The 23063-nt window shown below is 33.4% G+C and overlaps 1 protein-coding gene across 4 annotated transcripts in view; it reads left to right on the top strand.

The window, feature by feature from the left end:
- Nucleotides 1-23063, top strand: part of Dzip3 (DAZ interacting zinc finger protein 3) — a 63534-nt gene that overhangs the window by 16983 nt on the left and 23488 nt on the right. For 3 of the 4 annotated variants that reach the window (XM_021184722.3, XM_021184723.3, XM_029470344.2), the window contains exons 7-19: nucleotides 107-231; nucleotides 3281-3395; nucleotides 5856-5975; nucleotides 7384-7485; nucleotides 8642-8734; nucleotides 9450-9502; nucleotides 13371-13447; nucleotides 14993-15610; nucleotides 17046-17078; nucleotides 18423-18592; nucleotides 19293-19340; nucleotides 21539-21564; nucleotides 22241-22406. In XM_021184722.3, the coding sequence (XP_021040381.1) occupies nucleotides 107-231; nucleotides 3281-3395; nucleotides 5856-5975; nucleotides 7384-7485; nucleotides 8642-8734; nucleotides 9450-9502; nucleotides 13371-13447; nucleotides 14993-15610; nucleotides 17046-17078; nucleotides 18423-18592; nucleotides 19293-19340; nucleotides 21539-21564; nucleotides 22241-22406 (1746 nt within the window). The remainder of the gene's footprint in view (nucleotides 1-106; nucleotides 232-3280; nucleotides 3396-5855; nucleotides 5976-7383; nucleotides 7486-8641; nucleotides 8735-9449; nucleotides 9503-13370; nucleotides 13448-14992; nucleotides 15611-17045; nucleotides 17079-18422; nucleotides 18593-19292; nucleotides 19341-21538; nucleotides 21565-22240; nucleotides 22407-23063) is intronic. The other variant, XM_029470345.2, reaches the window with a different exon arrangement.

Below are 23063 nucleotides of genomic sequence, written 5' to 3'. Positions count from 1 at the left end.
ATCATTCTTTTCTTAATGTGTCCTAAATTTCTAGTTTGGGGTGAATATCTATTTTAAAGGGAAGAAAACTAGTTTTCACACAGCCAACCCCATTTTTGCACTACAGGACTGCATAGAAGCTGAAAATAAATTTCTGGTGATGAAGATGGTGATCCAAGAAAGTGAGATTTGTGAAAACTTTATGTGTTTAGTTTATTTTGGACGTGGTTTACTTCGATGTGCTCAGAAGAGGTAAGCATTTTGTTTATAGGTACATCTTCACTTATACCTTTCAGTACTGTAAAATGGGAATCTGCTTTGCGCAGAATGTAATTGATCATAACATTTGTGGTCTGGGAGTGTTCCTTTCTTCTTTATAATTTCTGGTAGTTAATCATGTACTTGGAACTTAACAGGCCATAGCAGTGTGAGGCACCCAGCATTGACATTAGTAGTATCAGCATTGAATCTGACAGACCTGGATTCAAATACAGTTTTCTACCACTTACCATAAGAAACAGTTTTGTTAAGCTTAATTTTCTACTATCTAAAATGGAACAAGTTTAGTATCTACATCATAAAACTATACATAAAATACTACAGGGCAAATAATAGTGCCTGGTGTACAAAACAGTAACACAGTACATGATAAATGATGATTGTAGTTACTGACAGCCTCACCACGGAGGGTTTTAAGCATAAGTGGCCTGTAGCTCGAGCAGTATAGAGGCAGAGGTAGTGGGATCATGAGTTCAAGATCAGCCTCAACCATAGTTAGACTTTTTCCTAAGAACTAAAAGACAACAAGTGAAAACAAGCAAGCTGAAAGGTCCAAGTAATGGCTGTAAGAATCCTAAATGTTACATATTTTAGGAAGCTAAAATTATACAGAATAACCTATGTAGTCTTTGTTCACTTCCTTTGTGAATATTTGTAGCTTTTATAGCATCAATCATTTGTTATATTTATCTTAAGCATCTATCATAGTCCAAAGATTATTGTGCTGGATCCCAGGAATAAAATAATTTACAAAGCAAGACAGTTGTCTTCGGAATTAAAAGTATTGTGAAGGATATAGATTTTAATATAATTGAAAATACTCACTTAATGAAAAATAAAACATGTTGAAGAGCTATAGAGGAAAGTACAGTGAATAATCCAAGTTTTTTATTGGTATTGCAAAATCAACAAAATTCTGAGGATATAATTGTTGGCTGGGATATCATGAAGAAGGTAGTTTTTATTCTATTTAGGGTTTAGTTCCTATCCTCTAGTATGACTCTTTTGTACTAGGGAATCAGGGACTTCCCACTTCCTGTTCACTGGGTCTGGTTAGAATGACATCCTCAGCGTACCAGGTTCAGTATCATGCTTTGTGGAATGTAAAAATCAAAATGTAAAGATGGTTCTCTGACAGTGTCAGATACTTAACATAACCCAAATCAACACAAAGATTTATATTGTTACCTTCCCTCAGAAAGGCAAATTACTTTTTCTTCTGCCTTGATTAGAGTTGAAAAGAATCTATTCTCTAGATCACTAAAAAGCCATTTAATGTCAAAATCATTACTTTTATTTTTAAGTTGTTTTTCTGTATTTCAAAGGTGACTCAATCAAGTGTGGTTTGACTTTGAAAATGGTAGGTTACAGAGATTTGGATTACAGTATTGGCTTTCAAGATTACATGAATAAACTTACCAAAAATAATAATATTTTATACAACTAATCTTGGTTGAATAGCAGAAACAGTAGATGGTGAAAGCTTGAGTAGAAGGAAATGACTATGGGTTCTTCCCTGGACCTTAAAGGACATCATTTAGCTTATCCAAGTCATCGATGCCCTTTGTATTTCCTTTTTTTTAATTATTTATACAGCATTCTGCCTGCATGTATTCTGCCTGCATGTATGTCCAGCAGAGGGCTCCAGATCTCATTATAGGTGACTGTGAGCCTCCATGTAGTTTCTGGGAATTGAATTCAAGACTTCTGGAAGAGCAGCTAGTGCTTTTACCCACTGAGCCATCTCTCCTGCCCCACTTTGTATTTCTTACAGCATTCATCAGTGTCTCTTCCAGGAACATTGCTATGACCTGCACATGCTCTGTGTTTTTACATAGCAGCCAGGCTTTGTACCTCTTATTATTGGCCATAATTGTATCAAATTTTTAGAAGCATGTTGGCTTCAAGTGTCCCTACAAGAGTAGTGAATATTGATGTCTCTGTGAGTTGTCCTATATCACTATCCATTTCTTCATCTAGCCTTGTATTTGCCCCTTTGTTTCACGGCCTTAGGATTTACTCCCATGTTTCTTCTTTCTTGTCAGTCATAGTGTGCATTTTCTAGGTGAATATGGTTTTCTTCTTCTTCCTAAACTTAGACTTTGTTTTCTGTCTTGAGCCATTATGCCTGACCCTAGATGTCCTGGGCCCAAGGGCAGTAAGTGGAGAGAGAGAACGATCTAAAGAAGATGACTCTTCCTTTGGAATGTGAATCTCTGATGATAATTTTCATGATCTCTAAGAGAGGCCATTGTCCTCTAGCAAGGAAGAAAATCCTTGCTTGTCAAATTTTGATTTCTGAGCACATTCATAGACATAGCCTCATTTCAGATCTCTGTCTACTTATCAGAACCCTGATTGTAGCAAGTAGTCCCACTGAGACTGGGCCTCAGGTTCCATTACAATTGTTTTACTTTTTAATCACAAAATTCTGGCCTCACGTTTGGCATAATATGCTGTTAGAATGCTTTAAATTTACCATAGCATACTATCCCTCTAGCTTTTACTACTACTACTGACTAATACAACTCAGGACTGTCCTGAGTTGATAATAGCCTGCCAAGGCTGTGCATTTGTTCTCATTTACAGTTTGTCCTATCTTATAATTAAATCTGGCCCTTATTTTCAGCATAGATTGAGTATAGGAGATGAGAATCAATTTAAATGCTGCCTTAGAGGCCTTATGGCTTTCAAAGTGCATGCTAAATTAATAATTGGCTGACCTATACCTGTCATTCTCTTTCTTCAAGGCCTCCAAGACAGTTAACAAAAGCCAACCAACTCTACAACCCCTTTAATTACCATGGCCCCCATACTGTTCAAGCTTGAGCTACTACATAACCTAGTGCCTCCCCTTCTACCTGTATTTCATCCCAGTCTACCACAGGTGAGAGTCCTAGTATTTGTATTTCTACAGCATGCCAGAGGTTATCACCACCTTCCTTGGGTTTCTTTCCTCTTTGATAAACTCTATAGTACCAAAGTCTAGTTCATACTAACCTTACTTTAAACTTCCTTGCAGATATAATGGAGCACTACTAGAATTTTACAAAAGCTTACAAGAAATAGGAGATACAGATGATAATTGGTTTGAAGTAGACCCTACAGATGATGAAGATTTACCTACAACCTTCAAAGTAAGAATTTAAAAATAGTTTGCCACCTCTGACTAATGAGAATCATCTTTAACGAGTAACTTAAAATCAAGTATCTAGTTATATTCTAAAGAAAATACATTCCTTTATTGGCAGTTAGCTATTTGTGTAAGAAAACCTTATTTTCATTACCTGGTGCGGAGTGTGAGTTCAGTCAGACAAATAAGGAAACACTGTCATCATTTTCAAGTCCTAAGAAGACTTAGCTGAACGAGCTAAATACTTGCCTTTTTTAAACCTGCATGTAATAGTGAGCTTGTTTTTAAATTATATTTGGCATTATTTTATTTTTAACTTAACTTACAAATAACTAAATACTTTGCTTAGAAAACTTACCCTTTTATTGGAGAAATCATTCTTGTCTTGTCTTCCTATACACATGTGCACATACATTATAATAATTCCCTATATATTTATTAAAACTGGAATGATGGCAGATGCATTTATGTTTAAATTTGAAATGTATATTTAATATTTAATAGCTAGGTCATTCTACACTGAGTTTTGCTTTATGTCTGCTAGTATCTTGTTGTAATATACTTAGTCATTTACTATTGTATATATAGTTTAACCTAAACTTCCCAGTTTTCCATTATTATAGAAAACGATCTTTGTATATTTCTCATATCATTTTATCAGAATAACATTACATGGTAAAATCAAGAAGACAGCACTCATAGGATTACTAAGTTGTAATGTATTTCTATACTTTATCTTAGAACAGTTGGACAAGTGTATATTCATTATAAAATATGAGAGTTTCCATTTCCGCAAACCTTCTGAGTATTGTTACTTTTCAGCCAGTTTTTGTTCAAAGCTGTTAGTCCCATTGTTTAAAGTGAAAATAGCTACATGTTTCTCTTGGTAGATGTTCCAAGATCAATTCTTTGCCTAAACTTTAAACCTTTCCGAATAATTACATTTTAGCGTGAAAACAAAAGTGCATATTGCATAGAAGTTCAGAGTCAGCTAGCTATCAACTGTCAGAACTGAAAGGACAAATTTTATAAACATCCAATCACAATGGAAAAAACTTTCTGAGTAATCACTAGACTCTGCTGATGGCTTTATGCCACTGTCAACATCAGTAGAACTTTTAACTGACTTATTAAATAATAATTTTGTTTATTTTTATAATTTTAAACTTTGTTCCTATCTAAACCATTTTTTTTACATTTTTACTGTTTTTACTTCTCCTTTCAGATATTTTCCTTATATAAAAACTTTTCAGTAAAATTTTATTCTATGCAAAGACTTTTGTAGAAGCAATTTATTGAAAAATTTAAAGATGTAAAAGTTCGCTTTTGCTTCATTGTCTGAAGCTGTAATTCCTGGTCTCTAGACACCCCTTCCCAGCCTCACACCCGCTTACCTGCACAAAACTGTACTAGTATTTAAATGTGTGTATGTGTGTGTGTGTTGCCATTTCAGTATAACAGGTACAGAACTATAGAGTTCCTTTATGTATATAACATCTCCTTAACTCACATATACTTCTACCTGTGCAGACATGCACACACTTCTCCCATCTTGCTTGGCTTTTATTAAATTGGTCTCACTCTTTTTTCTTCTAACTCATTTATCTTTGTGTAAAAGTTTATATATCAGAACTGAAGTTTTACTACTCTAGGTTTTCTCCCTCTTTTGATTGGTGTAACTTTTTGAGATCTTTCAATTCTCAAAATAATGTGTTTTGTGAACTTTCTTTATGTATTGTCTACAAATAGAATTGTAGGTTGAAATTAATTTTTCTTCATTAAAAATTTCTACTGGATCCAGGACAGATGGCTCAGTGGTTAAGAGCACTGGCTCTTCTGAAAGACCCAGATTCAACTCCCAGAACCAACACGGCTGCTCAGAACTATCTGTAACTCCAGTCCCAGGAGATCCATTGTCCACTTTTGTCCTCCATGGACACTACCAACACATGGTGTACAGACAGACATATGTATCAGCCAGACATCTGTACACATTAATAATTTTTACTATGTTTTTATCCTTTAGCTTCATTTAAAAGAAATCCGATATTCTAAATTTTAACCTTTTACATCGAACCTATTTTACATTTTACATTTTCTGAGAGGTTTTTCAGTGTATTTAATTTCTTGGGTGCTTATTGCTTATACTCTTTACTTATTGGACTATTTCCCTAATATTACTGCTTTTATAATCGTTTTTGTTATTGGTATATCCTCTGTCGTATTTTGGTGTATGTGTGTGTGTGTATGTATATATATTACTGCTGCTCATTAAATAACCTGTTCAGTTTAATTTAGGATTTACTATTTATATACTTTGAAAAGGGTAAAATACGTCTTGTTACTACTTATACAAACACTCACATGTATGGGATCTGTATATATCTGACTTTAAGGTAAATTTTGGATGTGTTACTGACTTAATTATAGCTATTTCACAAGAATGTGCATTTTTAAATTCTAGGATAGTCTCAATAATTTTATCAAAACAACTGAAAGTAATATAATGAAAGAGACCATTTGCAGTTATCTTGATTGTGAGCGTTCTTGTGAAGCTGACATTTTAAAGAACACCAATTATAAGGTAACATAATTATTAATCATTTGATTATTAACATTATTGGCAATCGGTTATCCTCTTTAAATTTTATAAAATTAAACAGTTAAAATTGTTCTATTAATATTATTATTATTATTATTATTATTATTATTATTATATCACAATACTACATAGGGTATAGTATTTGGCTTTGTGGCAGAGCTCTGCTGAGGTAAATGTAGGTTCCTGAATTTTGTCCCAGCCCTGGGGGAAAAAAAAAGAACAGTGTTTACTTTAATTATAATGGTTATATAGTTAAAAAGTAGATTGCCTCTGAGAATATCCATTCACAATCAATACTAACATAATCTCTGAGTTAGTAGAATAGGTTGGTTTTGTAATGTTCATCTGCCTCTGGTTATGATTATTTGCCCTGTACTCATACAGTAAAATAGTCTATTCTCTATTATTGACCAGTTGTGGATTTCTGAAATAAGCTGTTGCAAAGAAACTTCTCTAATGAGGACTGAGAGCTACACTATCTGTGGGAATAAGGATAAAAATTTAAGACTGCAATTAGATATTATATTGGTCATACAGTTAGAAAATGGCAATAGTTGGTTCTCCTTTGGGTAAAATTACAGAAAAGGAGGTGGAAAGTTTGTAAGAGTCAGAAGCCCAGAGCTCTTGGTGCTACGTGAAAGGGAAAATCCACCCTTGAAATAATAATGTATGGTTGCCTAATCACAACTGGCATAGTGAACAGCAGTTGATCTACCAGTGCAAATGGAAATTTCACATAGTCCCATCCTAAGATGAATAGCCACCTGTAGTCAATGCCTGCTGAAAAAGCAAGGATCCTTCTTAGAAGGAGCTCTAGCATAGACTGTCCAGGCCTAAGGTAGTTAGCCCAGGGCACAGGCATAGACTTGAAGCACTGAATGAAACCAATGGTTTGTATTTACAGGTGCACATATATGTGTGCATATATACATATAAATACATATGTATGTATAATAATAAGTAAAAGATAAATTTGGGAAATAGAAGGGATCCAAGACCGATGTAGATGTAGTGCTTAAGTATGAAGTCCTCAAAACGTAAGATTATAATTTCCACTTTGTAATGAGAAATGGTAGAAATTGAGAATAGTGACATACATACTAAGAAGTGGGCAATTCTCAGGGCTCATGTTACTACCTAAATGATCACTCTCATTGTGAGTCTTTGGTTGAGAGAAAAAGGTAACGGTAGGAATGTGAGCAGTTTGAGCTTGTGATCTTATTTTTCTAACTTCAGTAATTCTGCAATATCAGAAGTTCATTTGGTTTCTATAGGCTTTGCTAGGAAATTTTGAATGTTGTGTTAAAAAGAATACTCTATAAATTAGCAGATAAGAAAAGGTATTTCTTTTTTTTTTTATCTGAACTTTATCACTCTTTTTTCCCTCAAGGGATTCTTCCAGCTAATGTGCAGTAAAAGTTGCTGTATTTACTTCCATAAAATTTGTTGGAAAAAGTTCAAGAACTTAAAGTATCCAGGAGAAAGTGATCAGGTATTGCACTATCTCCCTCCATAAAGCTGTAGCTCACAGCACATCTCTGCCTTCTTCCCTGTTGTGTCTGTGGTCTTCTTCCTGTTCACTCGCCTCCCCCTTTAATCCCTTCCTTTTACTCTCAGTTCTCTAATGATTAACTTCTTGTCACCATCAATTTAAGCATAAGTTGTATTTTAGAGATGGAAAATAAGAAAAGTTAGCATTCACATATGGTAATATTTCTATTTAGTTACTATAGTCATGATAAATTGAATGCTTACCACTAACATTAAAATGAAATTCAGAGCCCTATTTTTTATTAATAATTCATTTTGTGGTCATATTTGCTTTATAACTTTTAAGTTATACAAGTTTTACATTATGAAAACAAGGAGAAGCCCTTAAGCAGTTACGGTACAATAAAAAGAACATTGAATATGGGGTGGCAGATTTGGGATCAAGTCTAGCTTGAGCCATTTACTAGTTTTATTACATTAAACTGATAACTTACTATAATTAATATCTCTAAGCTCTAAAATGATAGTAAAATGTACATATTTCATAGGGTTTTATGTATGTTGGAAAGAACAGACAGGAGAATTAAACTGGCTTGTCATACTCTAAAAGTAAAACATAAGGCATTGCTACTCCTTTTTAAGTGATAGATAAATACTTTTTAGATTATGTGGTTCATGGAGCAGTTGATATTTTCAGTATTTGACAGAGGAGTACAGGAAATAGAAGTAAGTTAACCAGAGGAAATCACAAGATCAGAACCAGAGAGCTCCCTGTTTTTATTCTTCCCCTTTCTCTAGAATCCTTAACTAGCTTATAGAATTACAATACTTTCTGTGCTCAGTCAATACATGTTGCTTTAAGTTTCTTTAAACAGTTACTGTGTACACTTTAGGTTGTAACATAGGTCCTTAAAGAGTGTGAAGTCTACATAATTAAAGTGTTATAACATAAATTCACATTGATAATAAGATGATCTGAGAAATCTGTCAGTAACTGTTTGTTACAATATACACACACATTGTTAATAAATGCTGTGGGCAGCCAGTCTGTAACTGGTTTCAGTTTGTCCTGTGACATCATCTGCTTCAGTCTTTCAGTGGCTCAGGTTTGTATGATACTGATTTTCTGTATTTATTGTTTTCTATGAAAATTTTAGAGTTTTAGTGGGCAAAAATGTTTGAAAGAAGGATGTCCAGGTGACATGGTCAGGATGCTACAATGTGATGTGCCTGGAATTGTCAAAATTTTGGTGAGTTTTTTTCTTGTCTGCATTTTTTGTAGAAAATCTAAGAAATACAAACAGATAAATATACCATCGATGAACTATAGTTGAGTAATATGTTATAGACCAAGAATAATAAAGTGTGAGAACTTACCGCTTTTTTTGCCATCTTAAATTAAAAGTAACTTTGGCCATTTTGAACCTTTTTTTTTTCTCTCTTTTAGTGGACCTGGGAGTTAAATCAAGGGCCTTGTGCATGCTCACAGTACACCCTACTGCTTAGCTATATCTCCAGACCCAGAATCTATTTAGTTTATAAATAATTTCCTAATGCCTGTCTAATGATGTATGTCTTAAATAAATAAATATGTTAAATAAAACAGTATTCATTTTAGTTTTAAGTAATAGACTATCTTGAATTTTTAAGTTAAGGTAAATCAAATAAAATTAAGACTATAAATGAATCCTATATCTATTATTTACCATACTGTATATTGACTTATGCTTTTATATTTTAACGTTGGCATTCAAGTCATATGAATGATGTAAAATTGACTGCTTTTAACTATTGTAGTTTGTTATTTGAGTGGTATTCTATGTTGCTTAGATTTTAACTGTGTCATGTGTTTTATAGTTGATATGGTTTTATCCTGATTATCTTTTTGTAAATGTGGAAGCTAAGAACTTAAAGAATTTTGAAAATTGAACTATTTTAGGGCTTTTTTTTCTCCATCACTTGCAGTTTGAAGTGGTGAGAAAGGATGAATATATAACCATTGAAAACTTAGGAGCAAGGTAAGCTTGTAATAAAATATTCTAGTCCATTTGTTCTTCTGAGCACTTAGATGTTGCAGAGCATATGTGAGTTGCTTTCCTTGTGTTCTCTCAGTTTTAGCTCACCTATTTAAGAGTGTCTGGTATGAAAAAGTATCACAGAGTTCTCATTTGATCCCCTCTAGTCCTTCTGCTGTGGATATATATATTTTAAAGCAAAAAGGGAAACCCTAACTAAAAAAGTAATAATTTCCTGAATACAAACATAATTTTCCTAAAATAACATAAGTTTATTGTTATAATATAAAAACTTAATTTTTCAAAGCTATGTAGGCCTCAAAGCTTGTGTTAAATTTAAAATCCTTCTATTTCTTAGGTGATAAAAGCATGTTGCTGATACTGATGTGTATGTTAAGCAAGTCATTTATTGATGCTCATTATTGCTATTGAAATTAGAAGATGTATTATAAAAAATTCTAACACATTTCTTTGCCTTTTCTTACATGCATGTACACACAAACACATACACAAACAATACCTATTAAATTGATTTTTTTTGGTGTAGGTGACAGATATAGATCTATTTCTTATAGGTGTCCAGTTTCTCCCTTTTTTGTTTTTTGTTTTGTTTGTTTGGTTGGTTGGTTGTTTTTTTGTTTTGTTTTGTTTTGTTGGTTTTTGAGACACGGTTTCTCTGTGTAACCCTGGCTGTCCTGGAACTTACTCTGTAGACCAGGCTGGCCTCGAACTCAGAAATCCACCTGCCTCTGCCTCCCAAGTGCTGGGATTAAAGGCGTGTGCCACCACTGCCCGGCTCAGTTTCCCTTTTTTGTTGGTGTTACTTTTGTTTTTAGTTTTAAATTATATGTGTATGTTATTGTATGTGTAGGTGTTTCTGTGTCTGAGTGCATTTGTCCAGAACTTAGAACAGGTGTTGGGTCCCCTTGAGTTGGAGATAGCTGTGCTTATGAAACTGGTTTCTCTTCAGCATGTTTTGAGCATTCACCATTAGCCCAGTGGGTGTAGCTACCATGGTTTGTGGTTTCTCTGCTATATTTTATTAGTCTATGTCTGTTTTGTCAGTACCGTGGTTTTTTTTCTTTGATTATTTAGTATAATTAGAAACCAGGTATTGCTAAATCCCCAACATTCTTCTTTTTACTTAGAATTGTTTTGTCTATTTTGGGGTCTTTATTTCTATGTGAATCTTGTGATTTTTTTCTCAAGTTCTTTAAAGAATATTAAAGAGGTGTTGTAGATATTGCATTGAATCTGTAAGATGCTTTCCATAATATGACCGTTCTAAAACAACTTGCTAACAAGTCTGTCCTTAGCCTTGCTTTTTTCTAAAGCCTGTTGTTTAATTAACTGTCACTAGGTAAGAATGCAAAGATTTCTGTGTTTGATATTTCAGAGACTTCACATTGGTCTTAACAGCCTTGGGCCTTGTTGACCTTACTATATCTTCTACCATCATTCTGCTTTGACTGCATCTAATGAGCTTGTAGCTTCTGGAGTGTGTCATCTTAAGTAATCTCTGGGATTCACTTACAGGCAGAACGGTTTCACCCTGAGAGCTGTTGGTTGATACTGTTTGGTTTTGCCTAGTTAATGACTGCGGGAGTTTCTCATAATTCCTTCTATGTACCTCAAAACATTTGATGTTTATTATACTTGCTTATTAGCAGAAGATAAGCATTTGACAGTCATCTCAGTGAGGGCAAGAATGTTGTCTTACTTACTAGTTTGCACACATTATGCAAAATATTTCCTGAAATATAAGAACATGATATCTTTTCTTGCTTTACTTTGAAAAAGTTGTCTGCTGTCTGAACTTTATCCTTATCTCTTTATTTTTAAGCCATTTTACTAGATGCCAAAAGCACATCATTTATGCATCCCTCTATATAAAATCCTCATTACAATCCTACATCAAGTCTCTTTGTCTGGTAGTAACATTTCCACTTATTTTGTATCCATTCATTCCAACTTGTATATCTCATTGCAAGTTGTTTTTGTTTTTGTGGATGACATAGATTATGGTCTTATTCCTAATTTGTTAATCTTTGCCTTTATGTTAGTCTTTATTTCATATATGTTATAATATGTATATAATAGTCTACAGTTATTTAGATAGTTGATTTGAATCTATCATATTTTATTTTTTTCCATCTACTCCTTGTTTTTAATTTTGTGTCTTATTAGATTTTTATGCCTGAATATATGCATATGTACAGGAGCTTATGAAAGTCAGAAGAAGTGACAGATCTCCTAAAACTGAGTTACAGACAGTTGTGAGCCACTGTGTGGGTGCTGGGTGCTAAATTGGGGTCTCTGCAAGAGTAATAAGTGTTCTTAACTGCTGAGCCATTTCTTTACACTGCTGTCCTGCTAGGGGTTTTTTGTTTGTTTTGTTTTTTTTTTTAATTAGGTATTTATTTCATTTACATTTCCAATGCTATCCAAAAAGTCCCCCACACAGTCCCCAACCCACTCCCCCACCCACCCACTCCCACTTCTTGGCTGTACTGAGGCAGATAAAGTTTGCACGACCAATGGGCCTCTCTTTCCACTGATGGCCGACTAAGCCAACTTCTGCTACATATGCAGCTAGAGACATGAGCTTCGGGGGGTACTGGTTAGTTCATATTGTTGTTCCACCTATAGGGTTGCAGATCCCCCCAGCTCCTTGAGTACTTTCTCTAGATCCTCCATTGGGGCCCTGTGTGTCCTGTTAGTTTTATGCTATTCATTAAAGTGATTGCTCTAGAATTTCTAATATACATTTGTAACCTACTATACTCTATTTAAAAATTACATAATTTTTGTTTATAATAGTTTGTTTTCTGTGCAGAACCTTATATATATAGACACATTTGTTTTGCTCATTCCTAAACTATGTATTGTGGACTCATTTGTGTTATTTTCTTGCTGTCATTTGTTTTATTACAACATTTACGCCACTGTTGGTAGATACTTCGATTATTTATAATTTTAAACTATATCAATGGTGGTAAATATGAATATATGTATTATATGTTAATATAATAGTTAGGGTTAGATTTTTATACCTTTTAAAGCATATTTTCTAGTGATTAGATACTATTAATTTTTATACGTAATTTTACCAGTTTATAATTCTTACCAGCAATTTTTGATAATTTCTTTTAATTAGTTTTTACTAATAATTCATATTGTTTGAGCTTTAAATTTTTTCACATAATGATACTTAAAATAAGATTTCCAATCAACAAACAGTAGCTACCTTGATATTTACTTCTTATTCTTAGTATTAGTGTTTGGGATTTTTTGTTTGGTTGGTTTTGGTTTTTGTTTGGTTTAGTTTGGTTTGGGTTTTTTTGTTTTGTTTTGTTTTGTGGTGCAAAGTTCATTTCAAAGCAAAGATACAGAGTTTTCACTTACTGGCAACATATACCTATTAAATAATTTTTTGTGCTTCTTCCTCCATTCAATCTATCTATGAATGTTAATATTATTGTAAAAGCTTACTCATTATTTTTTAAACATCTCTAGAAATTGAGTAAGATGAGTTACCTTTAATTTTTTTTTAAATTTTTGTGATCATGATAGGATAAGAAAGATCTCTTATTTGATATTATTTGCCTTTACAATGCTTATTCTTTTATTTTCCTTTTTTCAGCTACCACATAGGTTTTGCCTCATAAAATTCTTAGTGAATTTGTCAGAACTCTGTACTTCTGAATTACAGTGACGATTTCAGTCTTTGTGATTTTTATTTTTATTCAAATTGTCTTTTCTTTTACTTTCAGATTGTTTCTAGGTTAACAAAATCCCCAATGTTGCTTATTCTAAAATTTTGCACTAACTGTGGTACTTTTTCAGTATAACATTTTTTTTCCACCCACAGTTACAAGAATTTGATGTCTCTGGAACTAACTGACACTGATATTAGACCGAAATTCAATTTAAAACCAAACACAAAAGGTATTAACTTTATTTTTATGACTCTTACTGAAAATATTATTAATTATTTCTGTTAGCAGTTGTTGCAATTATTTATGGTTACCATTCACAAGTTTCAGGGTTATATCACCAAGCAGTGCTTGCTGCATACTAGAACTCATAGACAAAAAAAATCAGTAAGTGTATGGCTCTTACATTATTTTGTCATTAGAGAGACATGCTAACTCTGGAACATGCTTGTGAGTATACAGTCGGATTTACCTCAGGAGACTTCATTCAGCCCTCCTCCTCTTATTACATTCTCTCTTAAGAGAGCAAGTGTGAGAGCAATCTAAAATGCAAGGAGTGAACATTTTGGATCTTGGACCAAGCAGTCTAAATACACATGCTAGCTTTTTAGGAGTACCCAAGGAAGTAGTCTGTTCAGCACAAGGAGACCATATAGGCCCCTGGTTTCAGGAAGACAACTTTGGTCAACCCTTTTTTCTAGGGAGACTGGATAGCCCTAATGCTAGCCTGCTCTATATTTGACAGTTTAGAGAAACCCTTATGAGACATTTACTATTAAATTGTGTTTTCACAGCGTATACCAATTATATTAAGCAAAGTTGTTAATTTAAAAGTCTCTTAGAGAAACCATGAAGGATAAAATAATAAAGTTATTTTTTATAATAAACATATTGTTTACTACTCATTAAAGAACTAAATCCTATCATAACCGATTTCCTCTTGAAGTACTACTAAACTAGAAAATACTAAGTAGTTTAGTCTGCTGCCTCATTCCATTTCACTGTTGAAATACCAACATAATTATTCAGTTTATTAGATAAATGCTTCTTAAAATCTATCATCTGATGATAAAAAAAATCAAACAAATAAACAAAACTGCAGATGTCCATTCAATGGGTAGGTTTGCAGTGGCACTTAAACTTCTATAGGACTCAAAGCCTCAGGTAGGTGCCAATATTTCTGATCTGTGGACTATGCTTAGATAGTCTAGTATATATACATAGGCTAGTATATATCTGAACTTTCTAATATGATAGACAGTAGCAATATGTACTTTAACATGAAATGACCTTTAAAGTTTAGCTGTTGCTCACTCAGACAGTAATACTCAGTGAGTGCAAGACTGTGTGTGTACCACTTTTCACACACAAAGTTCTGCATGAACTGATTTTGTGGAAAATATAAATAAAATCATTTATGTAAATTATAATTAAACCTGAAAAATTACTATTCCTGACTAATTCCAGGATTTCTAGAACTACTTTGCCATTATGTTGCCAGTGTTAGTTTACTTAAATAAAATCACAGATGGTTGAAAGCCTTCTGGGTTAGAAAAATCTGCAGTTCCTTCTGCTTAGGAGCATGCTCTTTTTGTCTAGAGTTTTTGATAACTAGACAGAGAGCAGCATGCGTATTGAGCACTGAATATGGTAAAATTCTCCTGTACTTCATTCCTTGAAACAGTCCTGCCCTATAGGAACTTAGGGTGCAATGTGAGAGACTACATAGAAAAAGAACATTAATGTGGATTTTTCGATTCTCCAAATTCATTTTCAGATGAAGTGCCTATCTTCAAACTTGATTATAATTATTTCTATCATCTGCTTCATATAATTATTATTTCTGGTACTGACATGGTCCGGCAAATATTTGATGAGGCTATGCCACCCACTCTTTTGAAAAAAGAGCTGCTTATACACAAGAATGTGCTGGAACCCTACTACAATCATCTTTGGACCAATCACCCTTTGGGTGGATCATGGCATCTGCTTTACCCCCCAAACAAGGAGCTACCACAGTCCAAACAGTTTGACTTATGCCTCTTATTAGCACTCATTAAACATCTGAATGTATTCCCTGCACCCAGAAAAGGCTGGGATATGGAACCACCATCTTCTGATCTCTCTAAGTCTGCAGACATTCTGAGGCTCTGCAAGTACAGAGATATCCTTCTCAGTGAGATTCTGATGAATGGTCTCACTGAGTTACAGTTCAATTCAATTTGGAAAAAAGTTTCTGATATTCTTCTGCGCCTTGGGATGAAACAAGACGATATTGACAAAGTCAAGGAGAATCCCATTGAGAATATCTCCCTTGATTATCATCAGCTGTCCATTTATCTAGGCATACCAGTACCAGAAATCATCCAGAGGATGTTATCCTGCTATCAACAAGGTACTAAATAATTACTTACATTAGCCAGCAAACCATTTTTTGAGTGTCTGTTCTGTGTTTAGGGATTCTTTGTTTTCCTATTTAGGGTTTTAGAGCCTTTTTTCAGTATGAGAAGACACTAAATTTTATGATGTTAGATATTAGAAAGAAACCCTTGAAGTATAATTTGGAAGCCTTAAACAATACATTTACCCAGATGTTTTATATATATATAATGCATGTGTATATGCGTATGTACGTATGTATATATATATATATATATATATATATATATATATATATATACACATACATACGCACATACGCATATACACACATAGTTATACATATATATATACATTTATATATGTGTATATGCATATATACATATATACACATACATACATGCATTTGGAGAAACTGTTCTGAGCACTAATTAACTCTAGACCATTTCAAGCAATTTTCACTTAAAGAGCTTATGTTCAAATACCTTTAATAGCGCCTTTCATGGTACCTTTTTATCTCTTAATTATTAAATTTTCAGTTTTCATTTATAGGTCCAATAACATCCATTATCGCCACTATGTCTACGTGAAGTTTTTTTTTTCTTTTTAGGCTTTACTGTTTAATCTGTAGGGCCTAATACAGCCTGTTAAATATTGCAGATGCTCAGTAGACTGACAGACAAGGACAGGGAATGGAGTTGTAATTGGGGTAATCTGTATGGCTTGAAAGACTCAAACCGTCAGTGGAAACTTACTGTCCATTTCATGAACATTCCTTTGTAGTCTTAGAATATTGATTCATAGTCTTAGACTAATATTAAATAACAATTGCGGCTCAGTTTAAAGTTCTTATTGAAGTGATTATGGGTGTACAGTCTCAACTGATACATCTACAACACAACTCCTGCACCTAACACTTGGGGAGCATTCCAGAAGAGGGGACAGAAAGATTGTAAGTGCCAGAGTAGCAGAAAAACTCCTGGGAGATTGTGTTTTCTAGAAGTGGCAGAGAAGCTTCACTAACAGTCTAACTTCTTAGTCAAGAACTGAAGAAGATTAAAAGAACTATATATAGCTAACAAATGGCTAAGTGTGAGAAAATAGTGTCCTCAGAAATAAGTTCCCTAGTTGGTTATAAAGTTCTGAAAATCTTACACAAGTACCACTAAATGGGTTGAGCAGGCTTTGTTTATATGAGTACATGGGTGACCATAACTAAAGAAAAAGGTGATAAGTGTGTGTTGCTACCCCATGGGTTTATAGCTACTGTATGATAGACTCGATTATACCTTGTCTACACTGCATTAGTGAGGAGTGCTGGTTCTTTTCTAGATACTTACGGAATAGACTAATGCTCTAGAAAGGTCTTCTGCTTTCTTAATTCTGATCAGATATTTGGTTGTTGTGCTTGCAATTACCTTTCTAATAATATTTTTTTCTTTTTGTCATAGGAATTACTCTACAGTCAATAACTGGCAGTCAGCGTAAGTTTATTTAAACTCAAAATGCATAAGTGGCCTTTTTACTCAGAATCCCTAAGGCATAAATATGTTGTTGACATGTGTTTAGATAAACAACATTAGATATATCATAGGCTATACATTAATGAAAAGCTTAGAAAATCACCTGATCAACTCACCGTTGAGCAGCCTTCCTCTGATTTGACTTTAGTGCTTACCTGAGGCTAGTGTTCCAGACTTTCACACTCGGAACTTCAGCAGGCAAAAAGCAGTCTCCTTGCTCTACATGCTTATCTGTGCTGTTTTGTGTAGCTTTATTGTACTCATAACCCATTTTCTCTAGGTCTGTATTCAGGGGACTCTGGTGAACTGCTATTTTTTGTATCCTCTTTTTTTTTTTTTTTCTTTAAACCTGTTTTCCTGTTTGTTTTTGTTATTGTTGTTCTTATAAACAATGTTGCCCAAAATACGTTCAAGCAACTTTCCTCTGTCAGCCTTCCAAGTATCTAGATTTCTTTGACTGCAACATGTGACTTCCAGCCTGGTTTAGTAATTCCCATGTGGAGGCTCTAAACAATAAAGTTTGGGGCACTGATCAGACTGCTTACTGAATAAGAGCATTTGCAGGTCACACACACACACACACACACATGTATACAAGCTTGCACACACACAAATCATAAAACAACAAATACAAATTAAAAATATAATTTACAATGTAAGATTATTTTTTAGAAAACAGTACCATGGGTTTGCCTGAGGTTAAATGTTGGGTCGTTTCTATGGGGATTTTAAGTCTGAGTCTCTGTGACAATATAAAGAGCAAAAGTTCAAAGAAAATCATATAATATGGTGCAGTTACTAATTTTATGAAATAGAAAAGGCAAAATGATCTATATTTGCCTTTTATATTTCATATTTTTATTTTATAAAATAATATAAGTTGTACTTCTAATAAGGTCAACAGCAGAATTTAAATACCTTAGTATTTAGATTGTACTTACATGCTAAAGTACCTAAAACTTGGAATCTATATTAGTATCAATAAGGTATTATATCATTTTGGTTTATACTAATTGGTTCCGGTGATATGTGGGTAAGTAAGAATTGCAATTTTCATGTGGCAGTGGGAAGTGTATTCTTGCCATTTAGTGCAAGTTTAGAAATTAGAGGACAACTTGCTGGAGTGGTTCCCTCCCTTTACCATGTGGATTCTGGGAATCAGGCTCAGGTCAGTAGGCCTGATGGCAAAAGCTGTTACCCACAGCACTATCTTGCCAGCCTAGCAGATGTTTTTATAATTATAATAAAAGGCTAAACTTTTCAAAACTTTGCCACTAAATCATGAATTTTGTCTTTGTTACTTAGGTTTAGATGTAGAAGAGTTCCAGAATGATGAAGACGATTTGAGTCCACCTGTGATGGAATATAATATAGATGTGAAATCAAACACTGAAATACAGTTAGCAGAGATAAATAAAGATGTAGCCTCGATACCTAGTGAATCTTCAACAGAATCTGTTAAAGATCTTCAGGAGGTATAAAGTTTATTAAATTTAACTATGAAGAACTTATTCTGCATTTTGCGATGTTGCGTGCACTACACTCAAACATTGGAGGCAGTAGTGTTCACAGAGAGTCTGCATTGAAGTGCTCTTTCCACATGACTTCTAATTGCAATACCTTCTCCTTCAGTAATTATTTTGCCAACGTCAAACACTATGTTAGCTCTTGGAGTATATTGTTTTAGTCCTAACCATTGGAAGTACATTTGGGAAAGAAAGAACAGAAAAGATGTAGGACAAGTAGAAAAGAGAGAAAAAGTAAGAATAATGAAATATTTCAATTTCTCCAACATAGAAGTAAAGTTTAATAAATCAGGATGAAGTCTGAGCGCTAAGCAGAAAACTAGCTACTATACAGATACTAATTTACTCAGGCTGAAACTTTTGAGTTATGGGTATAAATATATTGTGGCTCTTTAAAAAGGACGTTTCTCATTTGTTTTGATTTTGTATATGTTGTTTTTTATGTTCTTTTTCAAGGGTAGAAGATTGATGTTACATTAAATATACTTTTTCCATAAAAATATAGAAAAATACAATTTAGAAAAATACATAAAAATCTAGAAAAATAAATATTAGAAGTAAAAGATATTAATAGTTAGATGAAACATTGCGTAAAATCCATTATTTGGTTTGAATAGCATACAAAATAATCCTTATTTTTATCTTCTAGGTCAAAAGTAAAACAAAGAAGAAGAAAAGAACTAAGAGTAATAAAAAGGTAAGACCCTGTATTGACTTTATAATGGAGTATGTTACTCATACTTATTCAGTGTAAACTTGTAATTACAAATAATTATAGGTTTTCTAATCTGGAGTGCACTCAAATTTTTGATACTTCTGTGCATCAAAACTGACTGTAGTTTTTCTAACTACAGTCTTCTGATTTGCAACTAGTCACTGTAACTTATATAAACATTTTAATGACTAATGTAATTAATGAAGATTAATTTGTAAAATACTAAGATTAAGAATAAAATAATTTATATTTTGCTCTGCTAAGTAAAATATCAGTGGCACTGCCATATTTTAACATTTTTCAATAGTTTTGAAAATTGAATAAAATTATGAGTATTTTTATTACTACTTTCTATTTAGCAAGGTTGTAGAACAGCATTCATTAGTGATGTGTATTTTATAAGACAATTCTAAGTCTCAAGCTTATACCCTTTAAGCTAGCATGTTTTTTTTTTTTTTTTTTTTGGTTTTTGGAGACAGGGTTTCTCTGTGTAGCCCTGGCTGTCCTGGCACTCACTTTGTAGACCAGGCTGGCCTCGAACTCAGAAATCCGTCTGCCTCTGCCTCCCGAGTGCTGGGATTAAAGGCGTGCGCCACCACGCCCGGCTGCTAGCATGTTTTTAATGAATGTTTCTTTAATATTTTGGTTTTTTGTAGTTGAGTTTTATTAAAGACATTAAGATACTTTTTGATAATGATGGCTTTTTAAAAATACATTTAGACATTAGAAAACAAATTTGTTATATTTTATGTTTATTACGTTTTGAATATTTTACAAATGCTAAAAACAAAAAGTCCTATTGTAGGTATTTTATGTTTATGTACTCACTGTTCTTATAAGTGCAAATAGTCCTTGGTAGTCTATACAGCAAGCCCTGTAGCCATCAGACTAATTTTCTAATCAAGAATTTTCATGAAAATGGTTTACACATGGAAGTTTGCTTGTGTCATGCAAAGGGATGAGAAGGTCTCTGTAGAAGCTGTATCTGCCTTTCTTTGTTGTGTTGTTTTTATAACATGTGGACATAGCAATATAACAATAGCCCTAAACATGCCTATCAAGACTATCTGAAAGAAAAACATTAAATTTTGCATGCCAAAGACAGGCTGTTTTTTTTAATATATTCTTTCTTTGATTAAGTAATTATTATTTAGATTATAATTTATCTTCATTATGGACAACTCCTTTGGTGACTAATTAGTTCCCTATATCTCCCACACAGAGTTAGAATAACCAAAAGACAGAAAGGTTTTTTCTTTTTTTATGATGAAGCCATAGGAAAAAAGAAACTTACCAGGAAATGAACCCAGCCATTTAAATTGGGCGGCCACTGTATAGGAGAGAAATTGCAGATATTCATATTAAGGGGCTGAAGTGCATTGATGAAAAGTTTGCATGGGAAGAGCTAAAGAGGACTTAGGGAATTGATCAACGGTACTAGATATATTCAGTATGGACAGTCTTTTCATAGCAAGTATTCATCTCAAGTGTTCAGGTATACTAGAATCAATACTGATTTCCACAATCAGTATTTCTAAATTGTAAAAGAAAATTGTTTTAAAAAGATAAAAAAACAAATTTGTATGTACAACCTAACACCTGTAAAGGAAACTTATAATCAGAGATAGTAGAAGTCAGTACTTCTAGTTATTAATATTTCTAATTTAGGTTATATTAATGCAGATTAAGTATCATTTAAATGGGTTCTATTTGATACGTTGCTGCTTTAGTTGATTTTAGTAGACAGAAAACATAAGGATTTTAATTTCCCTCCAGTTGTGGTCTCATCTGTATGTCTAGTCTTCACATGTCAGGCTGTTGTCTTTTTTCTTGTAGTTTTTCAAAAATCTCCTTATTTAATGTAGAGTTAATGGATATTACAGACCCCCAGGTTTTCTAATTTGTATAAAGTCCACTGTTCACCTCTATTATCTTAATCCGTGATTTTCAGAATTATAAAATAAATGTAATGAGACACAAACACTACTTTAAGAGAAACAGAATAAGTAGGAATTTTAAAAACACATTGTATACATAAAGTGTAGTTATGTATTTCATAGAATTCACATTTGAGTTTTATAGTTGACTGAAGATATATAAGTACATATAGCATCATGATACAAAATTGAGCTGAGGTAGTTGATATAAATTACTAATTTTTGTGATGCTATTTTTTTTAGGATAAGGATTCAGAAGATGAGCAAGTGTAAGTATGTAAATTTTAAGTTTTTCTTAAGGTATGCTTTGTCAATAATACATAGATTTCTTTTGAGAAACATCTAAGAGAAAAATAGTTCTTTGTGTTAATAAATTGATATTTCTATAGATCAGACTGTTATTAACCGTGGAAGAAAAGAATCTCTTATGATTTTTTTTTCCTTAAGGCTCTTCAGTAGTCATCTAAAACTAACTCCTTCACTCAGAGACTGACTTAAATGCGTACTAAAGTGGTTACAAGTATACATGTAGACTAAAGCTTAACTTCAAAGGATAGATCATTATTACCTCCCAGACAGACATGTGTACATATGTATTTGGTTGGGGTAAATTTTGAAGTGTGATGATAATATAATATTAAAGCTGGTGGAACACTTAGAAACTATAGAGATATTTTGAAAAATAAACTCTTTGATCTCATAGTTCTTGAAAACACTGCCATGCACAATTAAGTGTCCTTTCGCAATTCCTATGTCATATATGTTGATATTCATTGTTAATGTTCAAAAGAAAAGAATAGTGTGAGCACTGTCCAGACTTTTACCACAAACCCTTCTAATGCAGAATATCTCATAAGGCAGAATAATGCTAATCTGAGAAGCAATAGCCCATGTGAAAAGCACTGTACCATTGAGAAAGTCCGCATTACTGTGTTCCCACTATAGCTCATATATGGTAGAAAAGGACGACCAGCTGGAGACAGAACAAGTAGACGTGAACACACTCAGTACATACATGAAAACTGATACAAGTGATGCACAAGAAGATTCTGCAGCTGAGGACAAGTTCTGTAGCCTGGATGAACTGCATATTCTAGATATGGTAGAGCAGGTGAGCACTGGAGAGGGCTTAGCCCTATCTTCTTTCTTACAGAAAGAATTGTGAACTTTGTTTCCCCCAGAGTCTTTGAGCAGTGTGCCATTTTGAAAAGCCTAGCAGTTTATGCTGTTATGATAAGAAAAGCAACCAAAAAAAACAAGATAATGGGGATTAAAAATATAATTGGGACTACATACTTCACATTTCAGTGGCCTCTTATGAAAGGTTTCTGAAGAGTGTGAGAGAGCAGAGCGGGGAGACAACACACCAAAACCTGGCCTAGCCCACTAAATGATGTGTCATGAAAATACACACTAAGCAATCAGAACCACTCTGATTGGTGTCTTCCTATTAAATGTGGCTGCAACTAGGAAACATTTTCTAAAAAGCTCTAGTCTACGTAGAGCAGGTTTTTCTAGATCCTTTTCTGGTACTATGCACTGCTTGAAGCGATACACCTATAAATATAAGAATATTATTCCTCAAAAGAACAATTTGTACAAAGTAGATATAGGATTGAAACACACACACACATATATATATATATAACATGTTTGAAGTTAGGTGAGCTGCTATATGGTATAAAATATTAATATTTCACAATCAATTACTATTTACAATATGTATATTTTAACCGAATTGACATAGCTTTGGCTTTTACACTGAAAT

This window comes from Mus caroli, unplaced genomic scaffold, assembly GCF_978045245.1.
Source record: "Mus caroli unplaced genomic scaffold, Mus_caroli_1 scaffold_17, whole genome shotgun sequence".
Classification (NCBI taxonomy): Eukaryota; Metazoa; Chordata; class Mammalia; order Rodentia; family Muridae; genus Mus; species Mus caroli.
Note: the sequence above shows the minus strand (reverse complement) of the source record. Positions and strands in the feature narration are given on the sequence as shown.